Source organism: Leptosomus discolor, chromosome 25, assembly GCF_034619465.1.
Source record: "Leptosomus discolor isolate bLepDis1 chromosome 25, bLepDis1.hap2, whole genome shotgun sequence".
Lineage (NCBI taxonomy): Eukaryota > Metazoa > Chordata > Aves > Leptosomiformes > Leptosomidae > Leptosomus > Leptosomus discolor.
This window is the reverse complement of record NC_141415.1, coordinates 7,236,552-7,253,353: the sequence shown is the minus strand read 5'-3', so window position 1 is coordinate 7,253,353 and position 16,802 is coordinate 7,236,552. Positions and strand designations below refer to the sequence as shown.

General features: G+C 61.5%; 3 protein-coding genes across 4 annotated transcripts; all 3 read right to left on the bottom strand.

The window, feature by feature from the left end:
- Positions 1-1,823: 1,823 nt before the first annotated feature.
- On the bottom strand, positions 1,824-3,691 carry CSF3 (colony stimulating factor 3). Its single transcript, XM_086477962.1, has 5 exons — positions 3,523-3,691; positions 3,028-3,197; positions 2,481-2,588; positions 2,181-2,327; positions 1,824-1,994 (listed from the first exon to the last, which is right to left on the bottom strand). Exons 1-5 carry the CDS (start codon positions 3,689-3,691, stop codon positions 1,824-1,826), a joined length of 765 nt encoding a protein of 254 aa, XP_086334088.1.
- Positions 3,692-6,145: 2,454 nt separating this feature from the next.
- On the bottom strand, positions 6,146-10,481 carry PSMD3 (proteasome 26S subunit, non-ATPase 3). 2 transcript variants are annotated; one of them, XM_086477792.1, is made up of 12 exons: positions 10,316-10,481; positions 9,504-9,699; positions 9,054-9,210; positions 8,706-8,842; positions 8,404-8,594; positions 8,120-8,223; positions 7,886-8,000; positions 7,584-7,703; positions 7,403-7,506; positions 6,936-7,091; positions 6,774-6,824; positions 6,146-6,652 (listed from the first exon to the last, which is right to left on the bottom strand). In XM_086477792.1, the coding sequence occupies exons 1-12, from the start codon at positions 10,479-10,481 to the stop codon at positions 6,575-6,577; spliced, it is 1,575 nt and encodes a 524-aa protein (XP_086333918.1). In that variant the 3' UTR covers positions 6,146-6,574. The 2 variants fall into 2 exon arrangements, with proteins under 2 accessions (XP_086333918.1, XP_086333919.1); XM_086477793.1 differs by having other exon boundaries at positions 9,054-9,191; positions 9,509-9,699.
- A 616-nt stretch (positions 10,482-11,097) lies between these two features.
- GSDMA (gasdermin A) lies at positions 11,098-16,490 on the bottom strand. The gene is made up of 9 exons (XM_009946379.2): positions 16,232-16,490; positions 15,866-16,076; positions 15,162-15,327; positions 14,979-15,072; positions 14,137-14,178; positions 13,710-13,864; positions 13,168-13,318; positions 12,465-12,538; positions 11,098-11,927 (listed from the first exon to the last, which is right to left on the bottom strand). Exons 1-9 carry the CDS (start codon positions 16,443-16,445, stop codon positions 11,691-11,693), a joined length of 1,344 nt encoding a protein of 447 aa, XP_009944681.2. The 5' UTR covers positions 16,446-16,490; the 3' UTR covers positions 11,098-11,690.
- Between the last annotated feature and the right edge of the window lie 312 nt (positions 16,491-16,802).

The window sequence follows — 16,802 nt, the reverse complement described above, 5'->3', positions numbered from 1 at the left end:
CAAGTCTTCTCCGCAGCAGGGAGGTGGCGATGCTCCAGGACGGGGCGGTGGGTGGCAGTGGGGCTCCCCACCTCGCACCTGCCCCTTCCCAGGGCTGGGAAATGATGGGGAAGGACGCCCCGGCACCCACGGGAGCTTGGCTTCGTCCCCGCTGCGGCCGGGCTGAGCGCGGCGCGGGGATGCCGGCGGTCACGGGATGCGACCACGGGATGGGCGGGAGGAAACGGGGCTGGTGCAAGCCTGGAAGCACAGGGACAGCCCGGGGGTGGCCGAACACCCCCAGAGGAGCAGGGAGAGGCCGTGGCCCGGCTGGGGAGTGCTGCGGGGGCTTGCCAGGGCGGGGGGGAGGCGATGCCCGGGTCGCCTGGCTCTGCCGCCTTCGCTCGGGCACATCCTTGTCCCTCCGCTTTGCCTTTCTCGCTGCTGGGAGTCCCGTCCCGTCGGGGCAGCTCCGGGAGGGCTCCAGGCATACGGGATGGGGGTGACCCCCCCACTCCAGCTGCTGGCGGTGCCAGGGCTGCTCCCCGTGGCCCCACACTGCTGCCCTGGGCTCGGCGCTGCTCTGGCGCTTTCTAGGAATCGGCTCTTGCCCAAGCGGCGCTGGCGGGTGTGGGAGGAAGCTGCCGCCCCCGGGCAGCCGCACCCCGTCACCCCACGGGTGCTTCCCGGCTCTCGAAGGGGGCTCACGCCGCATGGCAGGGGCAGGAGGGCTGGGGGTGCTGGTGGCCATCGGGGCTGGGCATCGCTGAGCTGATGCCAGCAACCCCAGGCCGGCCCCGAATGAGCCCGTTCCCCTGTGCCCCATCTCTCTGTCCCCGTGTCCCCACGCTCCGGCCACACAGTGTGTGTCCCCCATGCAAGCAGAGGACAGCAAGAAAGGCCAGCCCAGGCTCTGGAGCAAAAATAGAGTTTATTTCCATTTTTATCCCATATAAAAAACCCCCCAGCATGTATTTCTCTGAGGCTCACGCAGCTGCAGCAATAAATAAGTACAAAACACACCGCCGAGAGCCCCGCCGGGGCGGGCTGCGAAATTTCCGATACACAAATACGGCTGCGTGGGCCGGTGGGAGCTGCTGGCACAGCCACGAGACCCGGGGCTGTGCCAGGCTCAGGGCACCCAGGGCAGCGCTGAGCCGCTCCCCCGGGCCAGGAGATGGGTGCAAATAAGTTAAAACTGCAATAAATACACCGAGTTTAGCAGGGAAAGGGGGGGGGGGGCGGGCGCTGGCAGAGCAGAGGTGCAGCCCCCCCCCCCCCGCCAAAGGTGTTGGAGCTTCCCTGGAAAAGCCTCGTCGGCAGCTCCATCCTCCCCTCCCTCCCTCTTACCTAATGGCTAATAAATATTAATTAGTGTCACTACACCTAATAGAAATAACACCCATCAGATCTGTCCCTGCAGGCTGCAGCCCGGGCAGGGAGATGCTGCCCTGAAGCATCTTCATCCACAGATGAAGACGGTTTCCCCTCGGCCGGGTGGGATGCTGCAGGGGTAAGGAGGCACCCGCAGCGCCCCGCGCGAGCCGTGGGGAAACCGAGGCACACGCTGTGCCCGCGGCAGCTGCGGGGGGCTCAGCCCAGCTCCCGAACCTCATAGCAGAGATACGCTTTTGTTTAAATATTAAACAAGGGTGAAGTTGCGCACAGACACCCGTGCACGGATGCCACCGCAGGGCCGGCCGCCCTGCTCGGGGGAGCATCCCCGGCCAGATAAATATTAAATAGCGATAAATATTAAATAAGCAGCAGAGCCGGGCGCTCCCGGGGAAGGTCGCTCAGGCTGGGACGTCAATAAATAGGGTGCGGTGGTGCGGGGCCGGGCGTCAGAGGCGGGCGAGGTGCCGCAGCGCCCGGTACGCCGTCTCCAGGAACCGCTGGAAGTTGGCCAGGATGAAGAAGCCACCGACTTGCTGGTGGAAGCGGGAGGAGAAGGTGGGGAGGGGACCCCGGTCCTCCGTGGGGTACGTCACCGTGGCCAGGCCCAGGTCCTCCATCTGCAGCCGGGCAGAGGCAGAGGCATCAGCTCTGGACCCAAAGACGCCCTGGGAGCGCGGCAGCAACCCTGGCAGCGCTCAGAGCTGGTGTGAGCCCGGGGGAGGCAGAGCCCCGTGTCCCCTGCCCGTCTCTGACCCCCGTGTGTGCCTACCCCGTTCCCCCCAAACCCCCTGTGTCCCCCTCACCTGCTGCTGGATGTTGGAGGAGAGGTTGGCAGCGTCCAGCTGCAGGGTCTCCACCAGCCCGGCGTGCCCCGGCAGCAGCTCCCGGACGGCGGCGAGGGAGCCGTGGTAGGCACGGAGCCCGTCGCGGATCTGGCTGAAGCAGGCCTCCTGCGGGCGGGCACGGCGCGGTCAGCGGGGGCTCGGCACAGCCCGGCCACCGCACCCTGAGCCACGGCGGGCTTCGGGATGCTCCGAGCAGTGGCGAAGCCGGTGGGGCTGAGACCGGCCAGCTCGTGGCAGGGATGGGCTGCCAGCACTCACCGCCTGGAAGGTGCGGCTGTGGCACTGCTCCAGCGGCGCCTGCGTGATGCCCAGGGCCTGCCGCACCAGCAGCAGCTCTTCCTCCTCGCACAGCTGGAAGGTGACGCACTGCGGGCGAAGGGGACAGGGTCAGGGCAGCCCGAGGACCCCGCTGCACCCTGGCACCCCATCCCTGGGGTGCAGGACCACCCCCCCACCCCGCAGCCCAGCCAGGAGGAGGGAGGGGATGGGGTGGACCTGCTGCCCTGGTGAGATGGGGACGGGATGAGCAAACCACAGCGTGGCCGCTCCGGCCAGTGAGTGCCCCGGGGAGGTCCCCACGTGTCCCCAAGGGAGCAGCGGGGCTCTGCATGGTCACAGCCCCCACGGGCGCCCCAGGACCCCGGGGCTGAGCAGAGCGGCAGGAGGCCGAGGCGCAGGGGACACCACCGCTGGCTCCCGGCCTCGCCGTGCCGATAAAGCTGGGGAGGGGAAGGTCACCTTATCTGGCACCCCGCAGCGCCTGCGGCCACCGTCCGTCCCCCCCCATGGGGTGCCCAGGACTCACCACCACGTGCCGCAGCGCAGCCACGTCCCCCTTGATCTTGCGGGTGAACTCGAGGTTCTTGTTCAGGAAGAGCTGGAAGTCCTGGTCCCCCGAGAGCTCGGCCAGCGGCGCCCCGTGCAGCGCCCGCCACGGTGCCCACAGCAGCGCGCCCACCAGCAGCACCAGCACGCCTGCGGGGGACAGCGGCTCAGCGCCCACCCTGGGGACACCCCCGTCCCCAACCCACCGCTGGGGTCTGGCCTCAGCAACCAGCGATGACGGCACCATTGCAGCCTGGGGAAGGGGCAGGGACCCCCCTCAAAAGGGAGAGAGGGACCGGGTGCTCCCTGCGTCCCACCAGCCCCACGGTGCCAGGACCTCTGGGTGTGCTGGTGCAGCGGGTGCTGGGGTGCAGTGGGTGCTACAGGTAAGGTGGGGTTTATGGGGGAAGTGGGTGCTGTGGGAGCAGTGGGGGAAGTGGGTGCAGTGGGTGCGGTGGGGGCTGCGGGTACTCACGGGTGAGGAAGCACATGGTGGCCGGCTCCGGCGTCTCGTCCTCTCTGCAAGCGTGGCCCGGCCGGCACAGCTCGCTCCTGCCCCGGCTCTGGGCGGCCTCATCGATTAGGGCATTTATAGCGGGCTCCGGGGTTTCACACTGATGTGGCAACAGTGCCGATTGCCTCATTGTCTTAATCACCAACATGCAAATCCCGGGAGCTGGGTGCTCCCGGCCGCTGCCCGCGCCTCGCTGCCCGCGGGGCTTTCCCCGGGCCGGTGGGCAGCGGTGCCCCTCGGTGCGGCGGCGGGCGCCCAGCGGAGTCCTGGCACTGGGGCAGGTGCCAGGTGCCGGGACGGTTCTGGTGGGGGCTTGGTGACTCATTAACCCGCTTGTCAGCCGGGCTGGCTGGTGCCCAGGGTCACTCGCAGGTGACGGGGCAAGGGGACGGTGGCTTTTCGTAGCCGGCGTCCCTCCGGGATTGTCGCCATCCCCAGCCCGCGTGGTCGCCTCCCCGAGCCCCTCACCCCGGCGTCAAGGCAGGCGCTGGTGCTGTGACCTTCACGGTGGTGGGACCAGCTGGAGGTGGACAAGACCCCGTCCATGCACCCGCCCAGCACCACGGTGGCCAGATCCTGCCCTACTGGGTGCCGCTGGGCCAGGCCGTGCTCAGCGTCCCTGCGTGCAGCGCCAAGCACCCGGCTGCACGGGGGGCCCGACACCCCCCCCCCCCCCAGCAGTGAGGTGCCGTTCCTGCCTGCCCCTTCGGGGAAGCGGCTGCCAGGGCAGCCCCGGGAGCTGCTCCCTGCCCCACTGTGGCCCCACGGCTCTGACGTGGGAATTTTGGCTCGTGCCAGTTCCCGCAAGTGCTTCCAGGACGATCCGCTGGGCCGGTGCCAGCTGGACCAGCTCCTGCCCGGCACGGGTGGCTGGGGCATGGGAGGCACCCGCTCAACCCCCAGCCCCGGGGCCTGAGGAAGGGTCCGGGCAGGGTGACCCTGGGGCAGTGTTCAGCCAGGAGGGTCACACTCTGCCCCACTGACCCCCGGCCTGGGTCCCATCACCGCCCTCCCGCAGGCCGTGGGGGTGGGGATGGGGACAGGGCCCCCCCATCCTTGCACGCCGCAGACCTCGGTGTGCACCGGGATGGGGTACAGCCCACGGGGCACGGCCGGCAGAGCCAGCCCCAAGCCCCAGGAGCTGCTCCCACCTCCAGCTGGGGAAAGGAACCCCCCTGGCGGCTGCAGCCAATCCGCGAGCACCACCCAAGGCCTCGCCCAGCACGAGGCAGGTGTTAACTCTGAAACCTAACGATGACTTCCATTCCCAGCACCTGGCAGCACTAAGTGTTCTACTCTTAGGCTGTGTGAAAGGACCTCAGCAGTGGAGGCTGTTCATGGGATTTTCTGGGAGAAACCCCCTCCCCCGGCTCAGTACGTGCCCTCCCCGGAGCCGGGGGAAGTCAGGGGCCTTCCAGAGCGGGTGGCCATTGAGAGGGCTTGGCATGGCCTGCCCGAGGGCCTGCGGGATCGCCCTGTTACCCAGAGCGGAGCTGCCATCTCAGCAGGTCGGTGCTTTCAGGAATTTGGGTGCGGGGGGACGTGAATCAGCGCCTGGTGGGGCCCAAAGCCCCCGTCAGCTTTCCAAGGAAGGAAGTGGTGACCGGACCCGAAACCCTGTGGGTGTTGGGTCGCGGGTGGCAGAGCTGGCCCAGCACAACCGTCCCCCCCGCCCCCTGGGACTGGAGCTGCCCGGCCTGGCCCTGGGGACTGTCCTGGGCACCCACCCCGCTGCGGTTCTGCCTCGTGGCCACCCTTCCTCTCCGCGGGGCTGACCTGGGCACCCTTGGCTCCTTCCTCCATCTGCCAACGAGCCAGCGCTTCCGGGGTGTCCGGGTGTCCCCAGTGCTGCACCCAGCGCTCCCCAGTGCTGGCTAGGCTCTGGCCTTCCCTGCTCCACCTTAGTCCCCCCCCAGGGACGACCCTGGAGCAGGGACAAGCTGCGTCCACCACCCTTGGGCAGCCCCACGCTTGACCGCCGGCCCCCGGTCTGGCATGGGCGTGCTGGGAGATTCCCAGATTTCCCCAGAGAATGAGCCCAGCTGGTCCCAGCTGCTGGTGGGATCCACCCAGGGCAGCTGCACGGCCCCTGGCCCCATCACTCCCCAGGGCTGGGGTCTGGGGTGGGCGGTGGGGTACAAGGAGGGCCCAGCCTGACCCTCGGTGCCTTTCCCAGCAGGGGGAAGTGGGTGGTGGGGCTCAGCCCTTTCCCCCCGCCCTGCGCCCAGACCTGCTCTCGCAGTGCTGATCCCAGTAATCCCTGCTCTGGCGGTTGTCTGCAGGGGCAGAACAAGGTGCTGTTTGGGAGAGAGGATCTGGGGCTGGAGCAGCCGTGGCACTCCCTGCCCGGCCCTGCGGCTGCCATCGACCATCGGGTGCCCCTGGCTCAGCTCCAGGCTGGCCCCCGGCTCCCACAGCCCCCAGCACCCCCACCCTGAGCTGCTGGGAGGTCAGCTCCAGCCCCCCCCGGGGTGGGATGTGCCTCAGAGCTGGTCCCCAGCCCCCGGGGAGGGGAGCAGGCAACAGCAGTCAGCCCCGCGCGCGCTCACGGTCCCAACAAACCCACGGCAGGAGCAGGCCAGGCTGGTGTTTTTCCAACTTTTATTTTAAAAGTCACCCTTGAAGCTTAACAAAGTTTGACCCCGTTATTGTTTTTGCGAGAGCTGGGGGCGCTCCTGCCCCCCCGCCTGCCCCGGCCCCAGGAGCTCCCAGGCGAGGGGCTCGTCTGCGCTTCCACCGGGCTCAGCAACGACCGTGACCACAAGCGACCTTAAAAGAACGTTTGTTTATTGGGGAAGGGGGTTCCCGCCGTGGGTGGCAGGGGGAGGGGAGAGCAGGGCCGGTGGCTGCGGGCCCAGGGCCCCCCCGTGTCCCCCTCCCACAGTACAGACATGCAGGTATTTATAAAAGAAAGGCAGACGGGGGGTGGGCCGGGGCTGCGGGGGGGAGCTCCGCTCAGACAGCATCTTCCCGAGGGACAAATAAAAAAAAAAAATACAGCCAGGCCAGAGGGTCACGGGAAACCGTCATCATCGTCCTCTGCCATCTCCTTTGCGAACTCCAGGTCCTGCTGCTCGCGCTCCCGGCGCTCCTGGAAGGCAAAGGCAGAGGGGGGGGGTGGCAGTTGGGGGACAAGGAGCCACGGCCTTCCCGCGGCCTCAGGGCTGGAGCAGCCGCCGCCGTTTCTGGCGGCGAGTCGACCAGGATCTCACCTCTGCAGATTCCAAGTCCTTGTTGTAAGATTTGGGTGGGAACCTCATGGCCTGGAAGGAAAACAAAAAAAAGAGGAGGGAGAGGAGAAGGTCTGAGCTGAGAAACGCCTCGACTCTGCCCCGCCGCCCCCTCCGGCCGGGCCCTGGCAGCCCCTCGCTCACCTTGACGGACATGTTGTGGATGTCGAGGCAGAAGGAGATGCGCTGGTGAAAGGCCAGCTGGGGCTCCCGGGTGGAGTAGATGTCGATCATCTCCTTCGACTGGACGTAGCCCTTCTCGTGATTGATGCTGGCCTCGATCACGCCGTCCCGGATGGCCTGCAAGCCGGAGGGCACGTGGTCAGGGCACCCGCTGTCTCCGAGGGCTGAGGCAGCAGTTTAGAGTGAAGGGAGGAGCTGGCTGCTGTGACAGGAGCGGTGGGCTCAGGACACAGCGCCGAGAGAGGGGACTTGGTGCCCTGAGTGTCCCCAGCAGCCCCTGGAGGGGCCTTGACCTAAAACCAGCGACTGCCCCAGGAAGGGAGCGCGGCAGGGGCAGGGCAGGGGCAGCCGGGCAGGGGGGCAAGGCCAGCGGCGAGCAGCAGGGGCTGGGGGCAGCCCCAGGACCCGGAGGGACGGGACTTCATTACCTTGGCGACGATGAACTCCGCATCCTCCGGGCTGTCCAGCTGCAGCTTCTGGGCAATATCAGCCAGGGAGATGCGGGAATACGAGAGGCTGATCATCCGGACGCCTGCGGGGAGGAACGAAAGTGGAGCCAAGCCCACGGCACCGACTGTGACAGGGTCCCCCCCTGCCCCCGCCTCCTACCCGTCTTGATGACGTTGTGCCGCAGACGAATGATCAGGGTGTAGGTGCCATCGGCCTGGAACTTGTCCCCAAATTGATCGAGGACTTGGTTGAACTTGGCCAGGTTCCCGGTCCTGACGGCTGGAGGAGAGACTGTGTTAACTGGGGAGGGGGCGGTGGGGAAAGCGAGGTGGGGTGGACCCCCAGCCCTGCCATCCCCTCCTCCTCCTCCTCCTCCTCCCCAAGTGGTGTCTGCAGCCGCATCCCATCGAGGGCAGAGGAGAGAAACCCCCATTGCTTCCCCCCAGCAAGGGATGTCGTACCCTGAGTCAGGAGGAAGTAGGGCATGAGCGACCGCTTGAGGGAGGGTTGTCTGAACTGGAGCCTGTCCGGGATCTCCCCCAGCAGCAGCTCCACCACGATGAGCAGCTTGTGCACCTTGAGCAGAAAGAGACCGTGAGTCCCCGGCGGGGCCCAGCCCCCAGGCAGCTTCCCCGGGGCTCCCTGGAGGTACCAATCCCCCCCCCCACCCCCGAGCTTCCCCCCTTCCCGCTCACCGTCTGCTTGAAGCCGACGGCCGTGTGCTGCGGCGCCTTCCGCAGGGCGTTCGTCATGGTCCTCCGCGCCTCCGAGTACTCCAGCTGGATGGCCTTGATGCGCCCTGTGCTCGCACGGGGCGGGAGGCAGTCGGGGAAAAGCCCCCCCCCCCCCCCGAGTGAATCCAACCGGCCCCTTCCCGCCTGGAAGCCCCCTCTCCAGCCGCTCTGAGGGGTTTCTCTGGGGAACCGGAGCCCCCTGGATCTCGGGGGCAGCCCCAGGCGGGGGCCCCTCTGGGTCTCACCTGTGTAATAGAGGTACCGAGCCCACTCGTTGTTGTTGGCCTGCTCGGGGAACACGGATTTGGAGACGAGTTTTTCTGCTTGGTCGTAGAGGTTGTAGTGGAGATAGTTCCTCAGCAGCAGGTTGAGGAGGGTGGCCTGCCCGTCCGCGTCGTGCCGCAGCGTGGCCGTCCGTAGCCGGGCGTGCAGGAAGCTGCGGGAGAGCATCGGGGGTCGGGGGGGCGGAGGGAAGAAACAGCCCCGCTGAGCGGGGCGTGCGGGGCAGAGCTCGGGGAGAGCCGGCACGCAGGACCCCATCCCCTACCTCCTGACCACGTCGAGTTTATTCAGGAATTCGTAGATGCGGGAGTGGTAGTAGTAACATTTTGCCACCACCAGGTCAAGGGCTCGGCGGTTTTGGGAACTGATCTTCTGCATCAGGTCGTCGGACACTTTCTGAGCCTGCAGGAGAGGACCAGAGAGGTCAGAGGGGAGGAACTGCTGCCTGGGAAGAGCAGAGACACCGCCAGGGCTGTGGGATTGAGCTCCAGGGCTGCCTGCAAACACAGCCGAAACGAAGGGGCAGGTGTAGGACCGAAGACAGGCAGGTCCCCCGAGGCTCTGCAGGCCCCACCTGCAGCAGAAGCACCACACAGAGCTCAGGGCATCTCACCTCCGGGTATCGCTTGCTGTTCATCAGGTAGATGACGAGCAGCAGTTGGAGGTAGGTCTCCACTTCTGGCAAGAGAGGGGCTGAAGCCGCCTTCCCCGTCCGTGGGCGAAACTGCAGCTCAGCTTCCGTGTCCATGGACTGGGGGGAGAGAGACGGGCTGGACCCCTTGTGCCACCGGCGCCGCTCACGCCCCCACCTCCAGCGAGGCCCGTCCTGGCGGCAGCTCGGCGTGACAAGAGCCAGCCTGGGCTGTGGCACTCCAGCCCCATCCCTGGCAGAGCTGCAGCGCCCCATCTCCTCTCACACGGGCTCCCGAGCAGCCGGGCTGTATGTCCCAAGCGCCCCCCAAACCCGTGCTGTCCCCCTGGGTGCCCTCCCACCCTGCACCAGCGGCACTCCAGAGGCTCCTCGGGGCGGGAAAGGTGTCCCCTCTGCCCACCCCCCTGCTGCCGTACCTCCTCCAGGAAGCCGAGGAGGAAGTCTCGCACGGCGGTGTTGGAGGTGAAGAAGCCGGTGATGGCTTTGTGGAGCACGTTGGAGTTGAGCCGGCGGGAGGTGGAGGGCAGAGCCCGCAGGGCACGCAGGACATAGCGCGGCTCCTTCCCCGACACGGCCTTTTCCAGCTGCTTCACGTGCTCCTTGATGTCTGCGGGAGCGGAGGGGACGTGCCACCGGCTGAAGGACGCACCGGAGCGAAGCCAGCGCCGGGATCCCTCCCGGTACGAGGTGCCCCGTCCCGCTGCTCCCGGATCCCTCTGTCCGCTGGGGCTGTGCAGCCTCCGTGCCCCAAGTGACCTGACCCGACCCCGCTCAGAGCAGGGGGGTGGAGAAGACAACCCCCCACCCCAAGCTCCCTTCCCTTGCCCCAGTGGGCTCCAGCCTCCCCCCGCACCATTTCTGCAGCGCCTCACAGGGACCCTCCAGGGGTTCCCCCCCAAAACACACCTCTCTTCCTCTTACAGCCCCCCAACTCCCCTTCCCCACAGCGATCCCCACATTCCCCTCCCCCGACACCCTTTCCAGCTCCTCTCCCCCCACGTACACCCCACACCGCCCCCTCCTCTACAGACCCCCGCCCCCCCCCCCCCCTTCCCGTTCCTCCCCCAGCCCCCTCTCCTACAGCGATCCCTCACGGGGGCTGCACCGAGCTGACCCTCCTCCCTTTCTCCCCATGACCTCCCAACCGACCCCCCCCCCCCCTCACAGATCCCCGTTAGCGGAGTCCTCCTCCGGTGCCGTGCCCTCCCCCCACCCCCCCTCACCCTCCAACGTGACGGCGTCCAGCTCTCGCTGCGGCTGCCGCTCCCCGGCCGTTTCGGCCGTCGCTGCCTCCTCCTGCATCTCCACGTCGGGGGGGGCGGGCGGCGGCCCGTCGGGGGGGGCCTTGGCCTTGTCGCCGCGGCGGCGGGACGCGCCCTCCTGCTTCATGGCCGGGCGCGCCGGGCCGGCCGTGACACTGCAACAACCGCGGGGCACGCCGGGAGTCGCCAGGCCCGACCAGCCGCTCCCGGCCTCGCCACCAGGCACGCGCGGTCGAGCGCCGAGCAACCGGTACCTTTCGGCTCCTTCCGCCGCGCTTCGCTCTCGGGTGTTTCCGGCAGAGCGCTCGGGTCTTTCCGCCACGCGCTCGGGTGTTTCCGGCGGACGCTCTGGTATTTCTGCCCGCCGATCGGCTGTTCCCGCCCTTTTTCGCGGCGCATGCGCAGACGCTTCGCGCCGCGCCGCGCTGAGGCGAGGTGCGAGGCCCGGCCGCCATTATGGTCGCCCCCCCCCCCCCCCCGCCTTTGAGGGGCTCGGGGCTGAGGCTGAGGCTGGGGTCGGCTCCCCTCAACACCGGTGCAGAGCACAGCCAGGCCCCCCCGTGCTGGCGGTGCCCCCAGAGGCACTAGTGACCGCCCAGCTCCGCAGCACTGCCCCTTGCTGAGGGCACCCCCTTGCCCCAGAGGCCTGAGGGGAGCCGGGCCACCAGGCAGGCTGCACCGCTGGGCAGCTGAGCACACCTGCGGGTTAAAGAATTGCCTTTGAGGACACCCAGTTACTCAGTAAGAAATTATTCTCTTTATTTATAAAGCGGTTATAAAGCAGCTATCAAAGTATTTGTCATTCTGAGATGTAATTTATTCCTTCCTGCTGCTGGTGGGATGGGTAATGGTGTGGTGGAGGTGCCATTTTACCACGTGTGCATCATTAAAGTGCTCTGAGACCCCACAGCTTATTGAGTCACGCACGAATCGCAGGTGTGACCAGGGCAAGTGAATTGTTGCTGATGTATTTACTGCTTTGCGCCTTCTTGGTTGCATGTGGCTGTGTAGCAGCATCGTTTAGGAAAGCCAGGATTATATAAAGCACAATTGAGAGGCTTGTGGTTATTTGGGCAAGCGGATATTTCAGCTGGCACTCTGCATTCATATGGCAGGGGGGAGGTCAATTTTGGTATCAGCTTCTGGCTTCCATAGGGAGTTTCCTTGCCAGAAGTCTGCTTTTCCTACTCCAAAGCAGCACTGAGCCTTAATAAGGAACGTGTCGCCTGTGTAGGGGTAAAGTTTGGAGAGAGGAACTGGTTTGCAGCAAGAGACTTCCACGTAGATTATCAAGTGGTTCCCTTCAGATCATCCCCAGTGGGAGGACACGCGGGACCTAATCTGAGTTACTCAGGAGATCGAGGACGTAGAGAGACACGTACAGGGCTGCCATGGCTGAGAAGGCTTCTCCAGTGCAGATGGCAGATCCGTCTTTCTGGAGCTTCACTCCGCTCATCTCCACCATCACAATGGTCAATTCTTGTTCCATCTCCTGTGAGAAGGACAGCAAGCTGGCGTCCACGCGGAAAGGCTCCTTCCTGCATTCTATGTTGTATTCCAAGATGCTCTTAACCTTCACAGCAACAACAAAAAAAAGCAAAATCAGTATTTTAACGCTCCCATCCGTAGAAGGCATTAAGTAAATGATCTCTTTGACTTGTGGGGTGCTTTACCCTCTAACGGGTGCTCTAAATTCTCCACCTGTATATATGGGACTTTTCACCCTGGAAGGTTATCCCGCTTGTGTATTCAGTTCCCAATTTCTTAGGAATTCGTTATGTCCGAGAAATTAAAATCACAGTGCGGTTTTGTGTTGTTTTTTAAAATCTGGAGCCAAAGCAGCCAGAAACTTCTGCCTGCTGTTTCAGAAAAATGGTAGTCACCTGTGTCCAATTTAACACTTATTACCAGCAAAACAGTTGTTAGAAATCGTAACTCCTGATGTTTTGGGGTGATTTCTCTCAAAGTGAGTATTGCAATCCCTGCCAAGTTTGGAACAATTATTCCTTCTCTTCTTCCCAGCGGGGGCCGCTACCTACATCATATTGCTTGATTGAAACGACCCCCCCACCCTTTCATCTAGAGGCAAACGTGATGCACGTTCTCTCACCAGCTTGAGCTGCTGGGACACGATCTTCTCTTCCAAGGACTGCAGCAACAGCAGCAGCTGATCCTCCGCTAGCTCTGCAAATGAAAACAGTTTGTACCTGAACCCCCCACCAGTGTTCCAGAGACAACTGGTGGGATGTGAAGGGTGACCGTCGACTGTCTTGCAGGGAGCGTCTCCTCGCTCAGGAGTTCTCCCAGTGTGTTAAGCCTGATGATTAGCGCAGCCCCCCCGTGAGGCGAGGTTACGCTGCGCGGAGGACTGTGACATGGCGTGCAGAGAGCACGGGGCCGAGGCGAGGCTCAAGCCGCGTTTTGTTGCAGCCTTGGGAAAAGAACCCTGGAACTTGCACTGCTCCTGCTGTAAAGCGATTTTGCCATCTTTGCCCGTGTTCTAATTCTGATTTCCAGCCTCTTTTCGAGGATCCCCTCGCGCAGGATGTTCCTGGGCAGAGTGGTCATGCGGTGTCGTGCTCCCGGCAGTCGCTGCTCTGCGACTGGGGCTGAACGGCGGCTGCTACGGACGGGTCCGTGCTCTCGGCATAAACCGCCTTCACCCACAGCCTAAGGAATGCTGTTATGTGAATCCTCGGCAAGTCTCCTGCGCTCTGCAAGTTTCCTGCGTTCTGCTAGTCTGGTCGGTGGGGATGCTTGGGATGTGTTCTGGTGCTACTGGATTTCTCTATTAAAATGGCCGACAGCCTTACCATCTAACGCGTCGAGAGTGTAGGTGATTGCTCCTGCCAGCGGAAGGAGAAGTTGGCTTGAAGAGTCCCGTAAGCTGCTCAGCAGGTCTTTTAAGTCTGGGCTTTCTGTTTCCAGCTCACAGCTACCAGCTTCATCAAGAACTGCTTGCATCTGGGGGGTTAAGAAAAAATGTCAGGATTTAAGAGGGGAGGCCGTGGATAGTCCCTTGCAGAGGCATGGGAACAGGCACGTAATGTGTGTCCCCCGTCCCTTAGCTGTTTATGAGGCGGTAATTGCGGCTTTAGCGGTCACACCGCTCCAGTTAGAGGCGGAATATGAAGTGGTTTGACACCTTCAGGTGAACCTGCTAGGCTGTATTCAGGACACGTTTCAGCAGGTGGCTCTGTCCTGAGCCCCTTCCTTCTCCCTGTGGTGATGGAGACCTGACATGTGCTGAGCGACTGATAGTTGTGGCCTGGCAGAGACGACCTCTGGGGCAGGAGATGTGGTCTGGGATGTCTCTGCGTTTATAAATCCCGGCAGTAAGAAGAGCTTTGCTTACTTTCTGGGTCAGTTCTTGAAAGAGATTCCTGTCTCTCATCACAGCTTTGATGGCTTTTAAAAGTATGGCAAACAGATCGGAAGACAACATGGAGAGAATCTGACAATTCTTTCTAACTTCTGATTCCAGTGGTCCTAATTTTCCTTGTGAGAGACCTGAAAACCAGAGAGTCCAAACATGTCACTTCTAAACTAGGCAATTGCACAAGAAGTCCGCTGGCACCCCAAAATATAGAATTTACAATATTTCCGTGAAAACATTTTTAAGCAATAAAAAATTCTGAGTTGGGCAGTTGCCATGTCTCAGGTAACAGGCAGTACTCTACAGTAAACACATTGATTTTGGTGGTTTGTGTTTGTCCTGAGAGATTCCATCTTAACCCAAAGGGGGTAAAAGTAGTGCAAAAGTAGTAAAATAAATTGCTTACTATCAGATGCGAGTGCTCCTTGTTTTGGGAAATACGTAAGATCTGCAACGGGATAAAAAGGGCATTGCCGATTTAGAAAAATACTTAAAACTGGATGGGTATTTTTTTACCAGGGTTGTTGTTTTGAAGTCTGAAGGTCCTGGTGTCCCAGGTGTGAAATCTCACGTGCGGGTCGTAGGTCAGGCTGGCGTTTGCCCTCTTTAGCGCATCTGTCTCCTGCCCCTTCATTTAAAACTCGTTATTCCCAGACCTCATTCCCTGGGGTCTGTATCGGCCAGTTAGGGTGTTAAAACAGGAGGAAATGAAAATGGCGGCTTAGTCTCAGCGAGACCCGTGCAGGCACGGGAAGTGTGGAGCACAGAGGACACGAGCCAAACGCGGTCCCTGAAATCCTGCAGCGGGTTTTGTGGATCTCAGCCCTCTCTTTCTCTGCCTGTCCTGCAGAAGAGTCTTTTGCACCGGTCTTCCCGCTGAAGGGTCAACCACCCCGTTTGCTCCCTGGCTCTTTTCCTCTGAGTAGGGAAAGAAAAGAATGAAACCCCCCCAACGGTTTTCAACAGGAGCTCTGCGGTTCCTGAAATGGAGCTGAGGCTTCCAGTGTCCCTCTTGCAGTTCCTTACCAACACCAGCCAAACGGCATCTCTTTCCCAAGCCGCTCTTTTAACTTACACCCGCAGCCTGCCCTTCCCCCGGGTGGTTTCTGTCACCCCTATTGCGCCTGTTCACGTCCTTGCGAATGAGCCGAGGGTGGCCGTGAGGCTGAATGATGCTTCAGAAATTGTTTTTCCCCTTCTGCCTTGTTTCCTGAATGGAGGAGTCGCTAGTTTCTGAAAGTGACTTACCCCACGATGAGTCTGTGATGTAGAGATGGATTGCCTTGAATGCCAGGGTGCAGCCCTTGGGGATGGTTATGCTTGCTTTGCTCTCGTGGTTGCCCTGGTCAGTGACAAAAATGCGTTACTAGGCCTGGACGGCGTGCGGATGCTGGGGAAGGACTGGCTTCTGCGCCTGAGGAGACTGCAAACCTTTGCACAGAACTTGGCGTAAAGTTGGGTCATGAAGCTCCCCTCTGCCCCGGTGGATTCCTCGTAGCTGGCCTCCTCGGCAGTTTCTATTGCTTCATGAACCACATATAAACTTTGTTGTGTTTTCTGTAGTTGTTGGATGAAGGAGTGATTCAGGTTTATTTTTCTAAAAGAGAGAAAGGATGCAATGTCCCGGTGGTTTTTCTGTGGTTATGGTAAAAGTACTGTGCTCTTCTGGGAACCAACAGCCGTATGCTTGTGTCCTTTCTCGTGCTACATGGGCAGGTGTAAGTATCACAATGTCAGGGGCTTCTGGGGGAAGAAGGGTGGCAGAAAATGGGCTGCAATTCTTGCTGTCCTCACCGTGTTCCCCTTCTGTGTCTGAGGGGTCTGGAGCGGCGAGGCTGTGGCCGGGCAGGTCACACAGGTGATCTGTCCTGACCTATATGCTCCTCTCCAGGTACAAACCATGAGGAAAGGTGGCTTGACTCCATGCCGGAAGGTGGGAATACTTCTGAGTTACAGGGAAATCTATAAGCATTACAAAGCTGTCTCTCCTGTCCTCCAGAAACATGCATATTTAGGGAGAATGCACCCTCTCGGGTCTTAATCTTGGGTTTTGGCAGTTGAAAGGCCATTGTGTGACCTGGCATGGGGTAGAAGAGGCTGCCCGGAGGGTACGTTCTCCCTGTGTGTCTGCTTACCTTTCTGTTTTCAGTGCATCAAGTTTTGGTAGCGATATGTGGCTCTTCTCCAGCTTGATGGACCACCCTTTGGACAAGGAGGCAGCTCCTATCAGCTCGACGCTGGCCGAGTCAACACAAAGGCTTAGACTCCCATCAACTCTGTCACTGGTTCTTTTTTTGACTGTAAATTGCCTTGAATTTTGACCAGCCCCGCTGGGAAAGAGGGACTCTGAAATAATTTGATGCACTAGCGTGAGCATGATTACACAGAATTGATGTGGTAACGAACAAGGAAGATGAAATGTGGTAGAGTTCAGCCACAAATGACCCGACTGGTTTGTCTATGGAAATGATCAACTTAAGAATGATAAAAGTGGGCTTTACCTGTGCTTTTGTTGTCTTCTGCAGGCAGCAGCAGATCGTCGAGTGTGTACCATGTCTGTAGGTAGCGGGGAGATCGGTGGAATATGGATTTGTTTTTTCTTCTCACTAGACAGAGGGGTTTGAAATGTTCCTGGTCTAAGAGGCTGTGGACTGGGACCAGTTTTCCTCTTGGATCCATTTCATCAGCTATGGCTTGGGTGACTTTCTTAAACATTCTGCTGCAGCTGGATGAATTTGTGAAGCAAAGCGGAGTGTACTGGTGCCTTAGGAAAGGGGCAAGACAGGTTTAGCAAAATTACTTGAAATACAAGCAGAAGGTTTTTAACCAGCTATGTTACTTTTTAATAATGAAGGACTTTTCAAAATTGATGATAACCCCAACAAAGCCCAGATTAGTACAGAGACACAAGATTCACAGGGCTGTTCATAGGGAGCACTCGGAGGGGCAGGAGCATGAGCTGTGGCTTGGTAACGAGGCTTGTTCAGCCTCATCCCCCTTTGCTGGGGAGCTCCCAGGCACCGTGCGGACCGAGAACGCAGCCCGCAGTGTTTGCGGGGGCTGGTCTCCAGC

Coding starts and splice junctions, on each gene's coding strand:
- GSDMA (XM_009946379.2), bottom strand. CDS start 16,445: ATGTTTAAGAAAGTCACCCAAGCCATAGCTGATGAAATGGATCCAAGA. Junction 13,865..14,136: donor AGGAGCACTCGCATCTGATA/GTAAGCAATTTA, acceptor TCTGGTTTTCAG/GTCTCTCACAAGGAAAATTA. Junction 13,319..13,709: donor TTCAAGAACTGACCCAGAAA/GTAAGCAAAGCT, acceptor TTAACCCCCCAG/ATGCAAGCAGTTCTTGATGA.
- CSF3 (XM_086477962.1), bottom strand. CDS start 3,691: ATGAGGCAATCGGCACTGTTGCCACATCAGTGTGAAACCCCGGAGCCC. Junction 3,198..3,522: donor CACCATGTGCTTCCTCACCC/GTGAGTACCCGC, acceptor TGTCCCCCGCAG/GCGTGCTGGTGCTGCTGGTG. Junction 2,328..2,480: donor ACAGCCGCACCTTCCAGGCG/GTGAGTGCTGGC, acceptor GCCCGCCCGCAG/GAGGCCTGCTTCAGCCAGAT.
- PSMD3 (XM_086477792.1), bottom strand. CDS start 10,481: ATGAAGCAGGAGGGCGCGTCCCGCCGCCGCGGCGACAAGGCCAAGGCC. Junction 8,843..9,053: donor ACAGCAAGCGATACCCGGAG/GTGAGATGCCCT, acceptor CCTCTCCTGCAG/GCTCAGAAAGTGTCCGACGA. Junction 8,224..8,403: donor TCGGTACCTCTATTACACAG/GTGAGACCCAGA, acceptor GTGCGAGCACAG/GGCGCATCAAGGCCATCCAG.